At 44.9% G+C, this 17,222-nt stretch overlaps 1 protein-coding gene across 1 annotated transcript in view; it reads right to left on the bottom strand.

Moving 5' to 3' along the window:
- Window positions 1-759: 759 nt before the first annotated feature.
- Window positions 760-17,222, bottom strand: part of IGFBPL1 (insulin like growth factor binding protein like 1) — a 51,047-nt gene continuing 34,584 nt past the window's right edge. The window contains exons 3-5 of the mRNA XM_083183831.1: window positions 8,248-8,364; window positions 6,596-6,755; window positions 760-3,053 (exon numbers count right to left, since the gene is read on the bottom strand). Coding sequence (XP_083039957.1) covers window positions 6,600-6,755; window positions 8,248-8,364 — 273 coding nt within the window. The 3' untranslated portion in view covers window positions 760-3,053; window positions 6,596-6,599. The remainder of the gene's footprint in view (window positions 3,054-6,595; window positions 6,756-8,247; window positions 8,365-17,222) is intronic.

The following is a 17,222-nucleotide window of genomic DNA, read 5'->3' on the forward strand; positions in this document are numbered from 1 at the left end:
CGCTGTCTCTTTTAAGTGAGCCATTCAAAAGACGCATCTCACTCACGACCAACCCATCTCTAGTAAGGAGCTGATTGGTTTATCTCTCTTTATCACCCTTGCATTTATCTCTTGTTAAGGCTTAATACATCTGCCCCATTATTATTTATTCTTTTTCCATATATTAAAGCTTCTAAATAGGACCGGTGGAGACGACCCATATTAACCTATCAGCTTTTAGGTATAATTTTTATAGAATATACATTATTGATAGGTAGAAGTTGATTGGTTGTTATAGGCAACTTCTCCATGGTCTGACACACATTCTTTAAGATCTGATCTTATCACCGTTGCAATGCGATAGCAGTTCTAGTTGATCATCTTGACCATCGAACACAATGTTCATCTTTAACTGCAAGCCTGCGTACGTTTGACCATACTCAGACATCAGTCACACAGAGCTTTGTGAGGAAAAGGAAACTGCAATGCAATGCAGTCCTTGGCCTCGCCTCGGCCTGTTCTTTCATACACCAGCTGCAGCCGCCCCAGTATCTCCTCTGCGTGTCCATCAGGCATAGACGTTTGTGAGATTCAATCATAGGACCCGTTTTGCACATGCGCAGAACAGTTTCCTGTCAGGGATTGCACAAGTGATCAATACTGAATTAGCCCCAGTGTGTGGAATAAATATTGCATTGATAAATATATTTTGAGATTTATTACTGTATATATATTTGATGTAAAAAAAAAGGATGGATTGCCGTGGCAATTTTATAATGTTGTTTATTGTTATTTACTAGTGTGGAATTAGAAAATCATCTGAATCGCATAGCAAGTATGATGTTCAGAATTTTGTACAATAGTTTGTACCATGTAGATTACATGAAAGGCAAGAATTCAACACTTCTAAGCTTTCTGTAAATACTGTCATGTGATTATTATTTTGTACAGTAAATAGTTACTCAATAAATACTGATTGTTGCATGCACTGTCCAATAAAACATAACCGCATCAAACAAAAGTCTACATTTTATTTACATCTAGAACTTTTATATTTATTGAGTAGTCGAGTTAAATTTCTCCCATCTTAGTAAATCCCCCCCACAGTGTGTATAAAATGAACTGAAAAGATTTGTAACATTATAAATTCCTGATTGCAGGACTCAAGCATTTTTGTCCAGTGATTTCACACTTTTAAACCGGTTTCACTTTTCTTCAACTTATCCATTTTATTATACTTACATACAGTACCGACTTTGCTTACTCCTCCTGCGGGAGAAGCCTGGTCAAACTATTTGGGGCATGGCCAGTGGGAAGGTGGGCAGATCGGGGTGTGCCCACATGAGTGCTGTAAAACAGACACTGGATAGCGGTCCGGAGCGGGATGCATTCAGGGCCTTATTCTAGTTCACTCTTTCTGACAAAATCCTTCTTAGATGGACAAAACCATGTGCACTGCAGGGGGGCAGATGTAAAATGTGCTGAGAGAATTAGATTTGGGTGAGTTATTTTGTTTCTGTGCAGGGAAAATACTGGTTGCTTTATTTTTTACACAGCTATATAGATCTCACTTTGAAGTAAAATCAGGAAAGGACAGAACCCACCTAATATGTGGCATACAATGTCTCTTGTAAATGTTATCTTGCATCTCTTTTACAGTAGCTCCCTAAAGCCATTGTGGCTATATTTTTTTTTATCCTAAGACATTCAGAACTTCTATGTGTTTAGAGGTGTTTCAATATAAACTTTTTTTGCAGGCACCAATATGCCTTCAGCCGGTAGTGCCATCTTTACAAGGATGTTAACATAAAGATGGTGCCTTCAGTAGAATGTAATGGGGGGCCTTGGTGATCCATGGGCCCGTGTAAATGGCACCCCCTTCAACTATTACAGATACACCACCTCATGGGTGCATAGAGCATATAAATGGTCATGTAGCAGGAACACAATACTTTTGGTGACTGCTGATTAAAAAAATTAGGACGTGCTAAGTTCTAGGCTGGTGACCAAAGCACCCATGTGACAGAAAAAAACAAAGTGGATATATGGGGATATTTGTTACATAGTAGGACAAAAAAATGTTCTGTTACTTTGTTCTCTTAGCACCAATTGTTTGCACCTTTGAAATGTTATTACTAGAGACAGGATTATATGCATTTGCATATTTGCATATGCATTTGCATATTTTGACCATTCTCACTGGTTATTGCATATTTCACCTAAAATCTAGTGATGGTGCATATTTTAGGCCCCGTCCTCTTACCACCCATGAGTCACAGCACTGCTTTGCCCTGCTGCTGCTGGCCAGGTAGTGGTAGAGTGTGCAGGCTGGGGCAGTATGTGCGCAGTGTGGGGGAACCTTGGATGTATGATATGTTGGACACTGCTCTAGGCTGCCAATATATGTTGTTAAAAGTCAGTTGGGGCTGATGCCATTACGAAGCTCCTGAACCTTTGCCTGCCCCTGGCCTGGGACTTACACAAAGAGACAGACTTCTGCAGCAGAGAAGGTGGGCAGAAGGGCTGTGACATCATGCGGCGTGGAGGAAATGCCGTGTCACAGTGAGTATGCGGCGCAGGGAGGAAGCCTTCCACTGTGCCGCCCTTACACGCTATGCTGACATGTGATCCATCGGCGCTGGAGATGAGGGTCCGTATAGTTGATGCAAGAAGAGCTTTGGATGCTGCAGTATGCTGTAGCAGCCAGGAAGGAAAAAAATCCTGTGTACAGCACTAGACATCTGCAGATGCTGTGGGCCTATTTTTGAGGTTTATTTGCAACTAATTGTATGCTGATTTTTAAATAAATAAGTTAAAAATTACTTTTTTATTATTTAATGTAGCATATTTTAACACTTTTTATGCATATTTTAAGTATTTTTGATGCATATTTGCATGCATATTTCAAGCTTTTTATGTTGCATATAATCCTGTCTCTAGTTATTACAAATTGATTTGTATGCTTTAATATCATATAAAAACAGCACCATAATATAAAACTATTTTCTACATGTTTTATACACAATAAAAACGCAAATTGCTGTGAATTGCAAATGTTCTCCAATTCGCCAATCCTGAAAAAAAAAAAAAACATGAATACCATCTCCAGTACATTGAATTTATCATATTTACTTTTTCAACATTTTTTTTCAAAAGTTTTTTTTTTAGAAAACTCTGAATTATTTGTACACAGCACACATCACCAAGTACACTAAGTAATTAAAAATGATGTATATCAAGTAATATGTGATAGCAAAGCATTAGAGAAAGGTACATATTGATAACAATGCATATATGAAGGACACGTCTTGGAACCCAAAAAGTGCATTAATTAGATAGGAGGATCATTAGCTATTAATCGTGTTAGGTACCAGGATGTTGATGAAAAGCATTAGCAATCAATAATTTTGTCGGGTCAGGAGGGTTGAGATATAACATTCTCAAAGTTCAAAGAAAGTGGTAACCTTGGACTATTTGCTAAGGGAAACTTATATCCAATCCATCTGGAATATATTAAATAGATTTTCTTAAAATAGTGTAAAAGGAGGAGTCTCAGAGTGATTCAATATCTGTAGAATTTTTTTTTAGCAGCTGAGGTTAGGATTAATAAAAGTTTACGACCACCTCGAGAAACTTTTTGGCCTTGAGGAAGCAACCCAAAATAGCCCATTCCGGCATAAAGGGTAAGTCATTTATCAAATTATCCATAGCAAATTTATAAACCTTAAGCCAAATGGCCTAACCTTTGGGCACAACCATAGGCAGTGAAATAGATCAGTGTTGTCCGCACGACAACTCGGACACAGGTGACTTTGAGATGAAACCATCATGAAACTACGATGTGGACTAATATAGATTCGGTGATGAACATTTAGAAATAACTCCCTATATGAACTCGCTGGAAAAATACACCATGAATTATAGAGCATTCTAATTAAAATTATGGTTCCATTGAGGCAAACCCAAGTTCAAGGAGTTATAATCTTTTATGTTATGTAAAAAGTTATAATGTCTTGAAATTGCCTTAAGGTGTGTACACACGGGGCAATATGATCGCTGGCAATATATTGCCAATTTAAACACTGCTGGGTGAAGAGGCAGGGGATGTCGCTGGTCGGAGGAGCATGCTCCTCCGACCAGCGACCATTCAGGGGCTGAAAACGGGAGCGCGCACCCGGCGATTTATCGCTGGTGCACACTCCAATCATTGGCAATATGGTCGCTCAGCGACCATATTCCCAGCGATTTCAGCCCCTATCGCCCCCGTGTGTACACAGCATTACAATCCGGGTTAGGGTATGTTAAGACCACATTGAGAGTATTATTCCAATCCCTGTCTGTAAATGCATGGACAACTTGACCCATATAATACTGAGATTGATAGTAGGGAAAGGGAGCTACGAATTCAAATTTTTCAAATGCTTGAGTAAATGTTGGAATTTTTATTAGAGAAATTATCTGTGAATTGAGCAATAACATGTATGCCTCTTGTTGACCAAAGAAGAAATGGATTAGAAGCCTGAACATGTTGAAAATCAGGATTTTTGAGGAATGGGAGAAATAAGTACTTATGGCCATTCAACCATTTTTACGTCTCAGAATGTGCCAGAGTTTCCGAGTGCTCCGCAATAGTGGATTCTCTCTCCTTTTTCAACATTTTAACGAATAGAATCAAATATTTACAATATCAGGTAATGTAATGTTAAAATACCCAGAAATGAACAATGAACTACCAAGCGGAATGTTTGTCCCTTTACTAAGTTCCTCTTTTGTACTCCTGCGTTCTAAGACCTTAGTTTCCATTCGGAAGATGAATGATAACAGAGGGAAGGTTTTGTTATTCTTCACAGGGCAAGTGAAAAATAGCTGAGATAACTTAACACCAAAAAGGATTATATAATAACACTATACTGTATAATAACGATTGTGTAATTGTTACATTGGTGGTGCTCCCCTGAGTTTATAAGCAGAGGACAATACTGGGTTTGTTTAGCAAGGATGTAAAAATGAAGATATCTGATGAAATCTTTCACGTGGTTTCATCACCAATCACAAGGTTCATGTTGGGCCTGAGGTGGACCAATCTGCAGCTCTGGGGAATGTTGATCTGACTTTCTGAACACCTGTTCTTACTCTCTCATTACTTGCTCTGCAATAGTAACAGGGACCATACTGTCACAGTAAGCAGATGTCATAGACTCACTTCCTCCCTTGAGGAACCTCAACACAAATCCCCCAAATATTTAAGGCCAGTATTTACATTTTTCATATACATGTTTACTAAATATGCTCCCATATCATGAATCTATACCGAGATGGGGCAACGACAAGAGAACGATTTATATTTCAACTCAGCCTGTTGCATCATGTACTTTGAATGCCAAGTGAGTTTGTCAAAATAGGTGTGAAAATTGCCAAACCAACAATTTTATTCATCATAATGACCTGTAATGTTTACCTTCTATAGGAAATATATTATCAAGTGTTTCATTCTAATAGTCAGTTCTACTCTGGATATGACACCATTTTAGCAGCACGTGATAAAAAAAGCTATAAATAATCATCTGACTGCTATGCAATAAGACACAATGGGGCAAATGTATTAAGACCTGTAAAGTAATAAAGTGGAAGGTGATAATGCACCAGCCAATCAACTCCTGTCATTTTTCAAACACAGCTGATTGGTGTGTTATCTCCTTCCACTTTACCACCATTTTATCCCTTTACTACGCTTAATACATCTGGGGGGTCATTCTAATTGACTCGCATTCTTCTGAGTTTGGCCCCATCCCAATGTTTGTGGAACTGCGCATGCTGGTCTATTATGCGCATGTGCAGTTCTCCTTTGTGAATGGTTTGGGGGACTTGCATAGATGCCGAGACCTTCGCAAACATGAGGGTGGCGGGGACGTCAGCCTCCCGCCCCGCCTTTGTTCCACTGACTTTTATTATGAAGGCAGATGGACTCATTCGATGGTCGGCGACCATTGAATGACTTCTCCTGTTGCAGAGACATGCGAGGGATGTGCTTACGTTACACACCCCCGCATATGGTAAAGAGGGGAGTCGGCAGGGACGCTCAAACGGGTGGTGGCCGGTGGCACTGATGCTCGGTAAACTGCAATCTTTGCAGCTTACCGAGCCAACCACAATGACCCCCTGATCTCTTATTACAACAAACTCTTGAGGAAAGATACAAGCACATTTGTAATGCATTGTGTAGTTTCTTTTGATGCTTTATAATGGTCAGCTATTACAATGATTATTAAGAACAGTACATAGAATAACAGTAATTACTAGAATGTGAAGTTAATGGGAAACTCTTTATTTAGTTATTTTGTATGGACATTGTCCTTGGAAATGACAACTGGTCTCGCGGATTGCAAACAACTGTATTTATGTAACCGACATCTCAGGAAAACACATAAAAAATCTTTAAAGTTTTAATTGGAAAAAAAAAGAATACGGCCTAATTGGTGTGAAAGCCCTATAGGAAATAGCCATTCAAATAATTTGTTAGTCCTAGAATTGATTGAGTAATTATTGCCTATTCTGCAGAAATGAACAAAGCTCCATTTAACAGTTTAACACATGCTGTATGCTATTGTGCTATTACCTGACTAAGCACTTGTTTCAGAACCAGCACGATTGTTCTTTCTCATTCTGCGTGTGCTATGCTCTGAGACCTTGATTGACCCTTCAGAAAAAACTTCTCCGACCATATTAGTTGCATGACATTGATATGTGCCTTCATCTTCCTTCATCAGAGGCTTTATCTAAGGAAAAACACCTGTTTTTTTAAAGTTTGCAACTGGTACATAATTTTCAAACAAAATCCATATAACAGAATGTTATGTGCATTTGTCTTGGCATTTGAACATTTTTTGCTTTTAACCCCTTGAGTGGTGGGTTTTGCTGGGGCAGGACAAACCTACCAGGGCAGGTTTGTCCTGACCCAGCAAAACCCACTACAGAGTGGTGGGCCACCCCCTCCCTGTCGCCCCCTCTCCCTTTCGCTCCCCCTCATCTCTGCTACGGTGATCATACACCAGAGCTCCTGGGCCCTGCCACTGCCACAGCCACCATTCACAACAGGTGGCAGGCTTGGGGATATTCAGAGCGGCTTATGAGGACTCGGGCGCCCGAACTCCCGAGTCCCCCCGAGCCGCGCCGAACATCCCCGAGCCTGCCACCTGCTCACTGCAACTAATGGTGGCGGGGGCAGCTACAGGGGAGCTCCGGCGTATGATCGCCCGAGTGGAGGGGCGAGGGGAAGCGAGAGGAGGGCAGAGTGGAGCAAACACTAGGGGGGTGCCCCAGAGAGGTAATAAGCCAGTGGTGCACAGTTGCAGGCACTACTGGCGCACATCTTTATATTGGTGGTATGCCCGGAAATTTTCTGGGACAGTCCGCTTCGGCATACCACTCAAGTGGTTAATATCAGGAGGTAAGGCAAGTTCTGTTACAGTAATATTTAGCCATCACAGTGGGACTGACACTATTACTAGGCTGATAGCAGGCATACAGTATACAGTGTCATTATTTGGTGAGAAACACATTGTTACCTTCTAGTACTTCTCTAGGCTTACTCTGAAGTGCTACAGAAGGTCATTGTGCAGTAAAATGACTATCAAGGCCCCGGTGTTTGGCCGGTGTCTCCCACGGTCACCCAAGAGGGCTAATCATGTCACACTGGTGCATACCGCTTTACTGCATTCTACTACCTCTGACAGCACTCCGCTGAACCCATCTACATTGCTAAAGTCACGGGCCGCAGCCACACTTCCAGCATGCCAAGTTTCCCTCCAATTCCCAAACAAGGGGAGAGCCATCTTGCCTGCAGTAACATGATGTTAAAGCAGCCAACCTGGGAAACTCCACTCTGACATAATTTTTCTCCAGCCAATCAACACCTATATATCCCTATAAGTAGGGCCCGCATCACGGAAGCCCCATCCTTCACAGAGGTAAGAGCCGCTGTAATTCAGTCACTACTGACATATTTACGACAGCCAAGACAAAGTCAGGGTGAGCGTCTGACATCATGTGACATCAGCCGCCTGCCCCCGGCAGGCACCGGCCCGCTTGCATAGCCCTGGAAACACCAAGCGGTTTCATAGGGACGCCCATAAAACACATATGTTTTATGGGCATTTCCATGGCCCAGTGCCGTCTCCATCCCCGTCCCCGTCCCCGTCCATCTCTCTCCCCTCTGCAAACTGAGTTTGGATACACATACAACTTTAAGTTTTATAAATCTGTACTTACCATTACCCAGCTGGTACTCTGATGCCGAGAAGGGCCCCCGCGCACTTGTACAGCAACGTTCACTCTGTCTCCAGGTAGCTCCTCAAATAACCTTACTCCTTTAGGTGACTCAGTGACCTTCACATAAAGCAATTACTTGTTAGAATCCCCCAAAATAGTATTAGCAGGAATGCATATAGTTACAGAAAATAGCTACATATAAAATCTGCACAACATGTATCAATGTCACTTGGCCCAGCCTTGTCGAAATATAGGAGGAGTCAATTACAAGTCAATTTTTCTGTCAATATGCCCATTTATACTGGATCCATAACGTAAAATGCTGCAATATTATACATTTACATGATATAAAAGGAAGTTGTGTATGAGGTAGAGCACTGTTACTGAGTCATTTTTCCTGGTTAACGGGTAACTACTTAGGCTTTCTCTGTTGCAAAACTTTTTTCTTTTTATGGGTGCTAAGAAACTGAAATTTGCTATGCTCTTATAGGGACACTATTTAGAGCATAGCCAAAGGTTTTATGAATGACATAAGAATTGGTTTTGGGAATAATTTTTGTACAGTTGCGCAAGGACAACAAAGCAGCTTAGACACTGATAATAAAGTTACACCAAAACTTCAAACAATTATAGACAAAAAGAAAAATCTATGTCTTGAGCGCTATGTCCAGCGGAGCATATGTAAGATCCAACTTACACTAGTTTAAGGACAGAGTCATATTGATTCCTCTCTTGTCTATATAGAGATGTTCTAGGACCCAAAGAATGAACTCAGTCCATGCACTCCCCCTTTTCTTTCCTCAGCTGAAATGCATTGAGTAGCTGTACCCGTGGCTGGAGAAAACAGCATCCACGTCCATCCTGGTATCCAGTGGCTGTTTGAATTGACACCTCTCAGCGGCACTACCACAGGAGTGGTTGGTGAGATCCATCCCCATTTGTTATCACCGGCTGGTGATTATATGCTTTTTACCCTTATACCTTTGTGAGTTTGTAGAGTGAATAAAATTGTTCCCCCCTGTATACAAAGGTGTTTTGTTTCTTTGCTAGATTTACAGAGGAAAGAAAAGGTGGAGTGCATGGACTGAGTTCATTCTTTGGGTCCGAGAACATCTCTATATAAACAAGAGAGGAATCGATATGACTCTGTCCTCAAACTAGTGTAAGTTGGATCTTACATATGCTCCGCTGGACATAGCGCTCAAGACATTGATTTTTCTTTTTGTCTACAAGAATTGGTTTTCACAAAGTTTGCTGCTTCAATGTTTTTAGACCTTTTTGTCAGATGTTACCAGGGCCGGACTGGGACCAAAAATAGGCCCTGGCATTTTGAGCACACAGGCCCACCAGACGCGGGCGGGACCTTGCGCGGCTTAGCCGCGCCGCAAAAAGGGGGCGTGGCCTCATGAAAAGGGGGAGTGGTATCACAAAAAGGAGGCATTACACGTTATTGAACACACCGTAATGCCCATCATACATTGCCAGATACACATGCCCCACAGTGCCAGATACACATGCCCAACAGTGCCAGATACATATGCCCCACAGTGCCAGATACATATGCCCACAGTGCCAGATACATATGCCCCACAGTGCCAGATAAATATGCCCCACAGTGCCAGATACATATGCCCCACAGTGCCAGATACATATGCCCCACAGTGCCAGATACATTTGCCCCACAGTGCCAGGTAAATATGCCCCACAGTGCCAGGTAAATATGCCCCACAGTGCCAGATACATACAGTATGCCCCACAGTGCCAGGTAAATATGCCCCACAGTGCCAGGTAAATATGCCCCACAGTGCCAGATACATATGCCCCACAGTGCCAGATACATATGCCCCACAGTGCCAGATACATATGCCCCACAGTGCCAGGTAAATATGCCCCACAGTGCCAGATACATATGCCCCACAGTGCCAGATACATATGCCCCACAGTGCCAGATACATATGCCCCACAGTGCCAGGTAAATATGCCCCACAGTGCCAGGTAAATATGCCCCACATTGCCAGGTAAATATGCCCCACAGTGCCAGATACATACAGTATGCCCCACAGTGCCAGGTAAATATGCCCCACAGTGCCAGGTAAATATGCCCCACAGTGCCAGATACATATGCCCCACAGTGCCAGATACATATGCCCCACAGTGCCAGGTAAATATGCCCCACAGTGCCAGATACATATGCCCCACAGTGCCAGGTAAATATGCCCCACAGTGCCAGATACATATGCCCCACAGTGCCAGATACATATGCCCCACAGTGCCAGATACATATGCCCCACAGTGCCAGGTAAATATGCCCCACAGTGCCAGGTAAATATGCCCCACATTGCCAGGTAAATATGCCCCACATTGCCAGGTAAATATGCCCCACAGTGCCAGATACATACAGTATGCCCCACGGTGCCAGGTAAATATGCCCCACAGTGCCAGGTAAATATGCCCCACAGTGCTAGATACATATGCCCCACAGTGCCAGATACATATGCCCCACAGTGCCAGATACATATGCCCCACAGTGCCAGGTAAATATGCCCCACAGTGCCAGGTAAATATGCCCCACAGTGCCAGATACATATGCCCCACAGTGCCAGATACATATGCCCCACAGTGCCAGGTAAATATGCCCCACAGTGCCAGGTAAATATGCCCCACATTGCCAGGTACATATGCCCCACAGTGCCAGATACATACAGTATGCCCTACAGTGCCAGATACATATGCCCCACAGTGCCAAGGAAAGGGAATAGTTACACTGACCTGGGAGCTGATCACCCCTGGGGGGGGGTACTGCAGTAGTGCTCCCCCTGCACCAAGTGACTGCCTGCTGAGGGAGACTGCCTGGAGAGGGTGCCAGGAACACATGCTGTATGCAGGCGGCTTCCTGCTTGTATCTGCCGCCGGTGCGTCGGCAGCTGACGTCATGACGCTGCAGCATCACATGACGTGAATATGCTAATGACGCCGGGGGTGGGGGACGCGGCGGTGCAGTGCACAATGAAGGCATCAGCGGTGCTACTGCACCGCTGCAGTCTTTACAAGAAATCGGCCCACAAGGCCATCGGCCCTTCTGGCATTTGCCAGAAGTGCCAGATGGCCAGTCCGGCCCTGTATGTTACTATGGTATACTGAAGCAAAATTACAAGCATTTTGTAAGTGACAAAAGTTTTATTGACAATTAAATTAAGTTTATGCAGAGTCAATATTTTCAGAGTTAAACCTTCTTTTTCAAGATCTCTGCAATTCAACTTCTGGGCCACATTCTGACTGATGGGCACCCATTCTTACCTAATCAATGCTGGGAGTTTGACAGAATGTGTGTGTGGGGGGATTTGTCCACTCGTCTCTTGGGGATTAATCACAAATTCTCAATGGGATAAGGGCCTAATTCTGAATTCTGATTAATTCAGAATGGGATGAATTCAGCCCCATTCCGATGTTTGGAGGTCTGCATAAGCGCGTATTTGCGGATGTGCAGACCAAAGTACCGAATGGCGATTCCAATGGGAACATTGTCCACCACGACTTCTCCCAGGCGCATGCAAATGAAAGACAGTTTTTACTGACTTCTATTTGCCAAGGAAGGAGAAATCATTTGAAGGTCAGCAACCGTCGAATGTTTGCTCCTGCAGCAGAGACATGCGAGGGGATGTGTTTTCATTACACATCTCCTCACATGTTACCGAAGGGAATTAGCAGTGGCGGGATGTTGGATGTTCAGACGGGCAGCATCTCAGGTGCTTGGTAAGCTGCGATGTTTGCAGCTTACTGAGCCAACCTGAATCGGGCCCTAAGTTCTGTACTGTTTGCGCCTTGATGCCGCATCTGAGTCAACTTTAAGCAAAGGTCCTGTCATTTGCAGGAAGTTCTTAGGCACCCTAAAGCCTTCTTTGCAATTATGGAAACTCTTTGTTCCTGATGATACGATAAATAGTGGATTGAGGTGCAATTGTACTAGCAGCAATATCCTTGCCTGTGAAGCCCTTTTTGTACTAAGCAATGATGACTGCATGTGTTTCATTGCAGGCAACCATTGTTACCAGAAGAATAGTGATTTCAAGCACCACCTAATTTTGGCCCTTATTCTGATCGGTGCGGACTTTTCCGCATTCTTTCGGATGGCGTTTTTTAGCCGTCTGCGCATGCGTGGCGATCGCTAGGCGCATGTGCCACGCATGGTCTCCGTACTTGTCCTCACTAATCCCGTACAGAAATGTGCACGCCGAATGCACGCGAACAAAAAGGGAAGAAATGTGCGGTGTCCAAAAGGTTACTCTTGCTTTGCGGACACCACTCGGTCATGCGCTAGGCAATCGGAACGCCTAATCAGGACGGACGCACCTCAACCAATGTCACCTGAACCCAATACAATCACATACTTTACCCATTACTTGTTAATTACACGCTTCTCACTGCTACAATTGGAAGCATTGCAGCTTAAAGGGAACATTACATGCTGCACTTGTCACACACTTTTACACTGCAAATAATGCCCACAAATTAATATTATTAATACTAATACACATGCCACTTCTGCATGTATAAATTAATACAGACATTTGTGGGGCCAAAATAACATTTATTAAACAAACTTTGGCACAAATTTAAAATACATAACAAAACAAATGGTACCATACCAGGACAAAAATTACATAATAAATAATAAATAGCCACAGCAGAATCATTGGGAACACATCAGGTGGCTTCACAACAAAAGTATAGCACCAACACTTCAAGTACAGCACACTGAAACAGGGCAACAGAGGAACCAAACATGACATTTGAACCGCGGGCAAAAGTGGTGACCCTGGGCACGGATTTGGACACAGGCTGCTGACACACACAGCTCAATGGAAGATTTGGGAAGACATAACGGTGGAGATTAATGGGGACACAAGTTCATTTGCGAGCACGTTTGGCCCTGGCAGGCTCCTTGCCACGTGCAGCAGCTCTTGTGCCTCGTCCACGGCCAGAGGCTGATGGTGGCTCATGTGGAGCACATGCTGGTGAGGGGGTGGATCTTCTTCCCCCTCTGGCAGCAGGGAGTGATGACGTTGGTAATGCACCCGAAGCGGGTGACATTAGGGCCCTATTGCTGGTAACTAGCTCCACCATAAGTTCATTATGGCGGAGGAGGAGGTCGTTTTGCCGCAGGGCTTGATCAGCCAGCACCTGCAGGCTACCAGCAATAGCTTGTTGGCTGGCAGCCATAGCTTGCTGGCTGGCACTCATAGCCTGCAGGCTCTCAGCAATAATCTGCTGGCTGGTGGTCAAACCCTGCAGCACCTCCTCGGCCCTACGCACCCGCTCGAATGCTGACTCTCCCTGCTGCACAATACTATCCAGCACACGGCCCCACATGGACAATTCAGCCGCGGACAATCCCACCGGCTGCTGCTGCACGGGCCTGCTACTGGGGCCAGGTGGCACAGACTCCACAACCTCCTCAAGAGAATCTTGACCAAGCGGTGGCGATGCTGTTGAACAAGAAAATTCCAATTACCACACATTCCATGCAACATTTAAAACATCTACTTATGGCCTGGCAAATAATTACCTTCAAGAGTAGAAGCCATCACTTCCGCTGGGGACTCGCTGTCTATAGTGCTCACCCCCCGGACCTCCTCCACTGCAATACAGCACTGGGCCATCTCTTCCAGGGGGGTGAGCTCCAGCTTGGATGGCATGGGGCCAGCCCCAGAGGTCTGGCTGTGTTGCCACCGGTCGGTCAATTTCTTCTTGAGGTTGCCTTTGAAGTCGTGCCACCTGCAATCAAAGTGTACATATTAATACATGTAACTCCTCATGTTTGCTGTAGCACCCATTGCAATATGATACATAATACAACATGTGCCTACTGACACCAACCTTACATTATATTCATTTTTCATACCAACCCTTAGCAGATACAAAAACATTCACCCTCCAATAACTATCAATTCAATGTCATGGCCAACATGTCTGTGCCTCCAAGCAACGTGAACACCCATTGCCCAACTAGATCTAATATTGAATGTAAACATTACTGGACTTGTACTACTCTAATGTAACACACATGTACTTGCCTCTTCTTAACATGCTCTGCCTGTCGAACTTGTGGAGCCACTGCATTAATCTCCGCCGTTATCTCCTCCCAGATCTTCCATCTCCTTGTGTGTGTCAACTTCACCGCTGGACACTCAATTAAATCACGTGCCCGGGTCACCAGGATGTCAAGCTCCCGCGGTTCATATGCCATGGTTCTTGTTGTGGGTTCCCGTGTTGCCCCACTGCGGCCACGGGCACTGGCACGGGCACTGCCACTGCCACGGCCACGCCCACCGGTTGCTGTACCTGAAGTGCTGGGCTGGCTACTCTGTTGGGAAGCCACCTGCTGTGTTCCCAATGATTCTGCTGAGGATGGCCCAGCTGCTGATTGGCCTGCTGTTGATGGGCCAGCTCGGTCCTCTGGGTTGAGGGGTACATAGGTGGTGTTGGCCTCCATGCGGGACAACAGATTCTGCACCACCTGCTCTTCCTCTGAGTCTGAGCCTGGCATGTTTGCAACAAGTGTTAGCCTTTCTAGGACCACTTTAAATACTATTTCTGTAATTGGCGTTAATCAGCTGCAAGCTGCGTTCCGTACGGCCGCGTTCCGTACGCCAGCGTCAACCGTGCGGCGCATACGGCCCGCCCCTTGGTGTGGAAAAATATTCCCAAAAAACCTGGCAAACTCAGTAAGTCTGATTTATTGGTACTTATGTAGTATCTGGGCTGCCGATTTTTTGATTGTATGCCTTAAGTTAAGGCATACAATCAGATGCGATGCGATGCGATATCGCATCGCATCGCATACGACCATGCGATGCGATGCGATGCGATGACCCGATTTTTCCATAGGATTCAATGTTAAAATGGACTGAGTCCATTTTAACATGGAATTCAATGGGAAAAAAGGGTCCTTTTCATACCCCTACTATCCAAGTGGGCATGGAGTTGGATATAAACCTGTGGCGAGCGTAGCGAGCCACCGAGCCCGAAGCGTGGCGAGCGAAGCGAGCCCCGCGAGGGGACGGTATTCTGTGTCCCCTCGCGGGGCTCGCTACGCTCGCCACGCTTCGGGCTCGGTGGCTCGCTACGCTCGCCACAGGTTTATATCCAACTCCATGCCCACTTGGATAGTAGGGGTATGAAAAGGACCCCTTTTCCCATTGAATTCCATGTTAAAATGGACTCAGTCCATTTTAACATTGAATCCTATGGAAAAATCGGGTCCATCGCATCGCATCGCATGCGATATGGTCGGGTGCGATGCGATGCGATGGACCCGATTTCAAAATCGGCAGCCCAGTTACTACATAAGTACCGATTTATTTGCTAAATGCAGATTCCAACACCAATGACCAAATACAACTGAGGTCAGACATGACATGTATATTTGAATGTACTTCTGTACTGTGCACTTGTTTGCTATGTAGTACAACTGACACTACCCATTCCATATGTCAATCCAGTCCACCACTTAGCCACAAATAATCAGTGAGTTAGGTGTAAGTGTCTAGAGATGCACACTATTTCACCTGTTGCTTATACCCATGTTTGGTGAATGTTATAGATTAGATATAATATGTTTCCATCTTATTTTACACTGTTTAGGATGGGTGTGCGATGCAATGGGTTAGCCGTCTGGTCGGGCGCATACACGCTGTTAGTGTAAAAATGAACAATAAAGTTAATACCAAATATCACTCTGATCAACCAATGACAGCACATGATTGTTTGATTTGTGCCACTCCTAAAATGGCGGCCTATGGGAGAGCAGCCCCATTCTCTTCCGCGGAGCTGCGAACTCTGGTCTCCCTTATGGAGACCAGGCTGGGGCGTGCCGGCCCTTTCATTACTAACCGGCAGAAGCGCCAGGCATATGCATCGGCCCGCAGGCGCATATTCGCGCGCACCCAGGTGCGCAGGACCATCGCACAGCTGGAGCGGCGATGGTCTGATCTCAGGCGGCGCCAGCCTGATAAGCTCCAGCAAATACGGGCCAGCATTGCTCGATGTAAGTGTTTACCCATTAAATGGCCAATTATACAATATTGCTGACATGACCATTTTTCAACCAATAAGGTAACCTGCCTGATCCATGAGTTAAACATGGCATACAATATATGAGTGCTACTTCCTGTTTGACACCCTGTAATGGTCATAAAATATGTTATTGGGGAGGATTAATGCTTGTGATGCTTACAATGGCCCAAATGTCACAGCATACCTGCCATGTTACAGGCTGTGTTTTGTAAAGGCCACTAAGGAGCTGTTTGCCTGTACAATTATCTGTACTTCTAACCTTTGCATTTATAGCTTGATAAGGCTTAATAGTAATTACCACTAATTGCCACTTTTTTGATTATTCACATACACAGCACGTGCTCGCGCAAGACAGGCCCGGGAGGAGGCAGAGGTGGCCCTCGAGGACCTGCCCCAGGAAGGGAGCCCGGAGGAGGGGGCGCAGGAAATGGAGGAAGAGGAGGCAGCGGTGGCCCTGGAGGACCAGCCGCAGGAAGGGAGGCCGGAGGAGGGGGCCCAGGAAATTGATGATGACGAGGGGTGGGCTGTGGAGGCACTGGCACCCGTGGAGGACGTCAGCGAGGCCGAGGATGGGGCATTGGAGGCCCCTGAGGAGGAGGTGGAGGCCGATGAGGTTGTCCAGCCGGCCGGAATTGGTATGTATACATAAGGATTTATTTATCCGTTTGGCGTGTACTATTTGCTATGTAGCACTGGTGATTCTATTGATTTTTACAATACTATAAAATGACAAAACAAACGGGATAGCAACAGACACACTTTGGGGTTAGATAGGGTGGGCAAACCATCCCTTTCAGCCAGGACACATATTAATGACACAGGTTGTGAGGATGTCTTTCATCTCGATTTTAAGTGCCACTGAACCTGTGTAGTTAATCTGTATCCTGGAAGAAAGGGAT

This window comes from Crinia signifera, chromosome 1 (genome assembly GCF_055691185.1).
Source record: "Crinia signifera chromosome 1, ASM5569118v1, whole genome shotgun sequence".
Taxonomy (NCBI): Eukaryota; Metazoa; Chordata; class Amphibia; order Anura; family Myobatrachidae; genus Crinia; species Crinia signifera.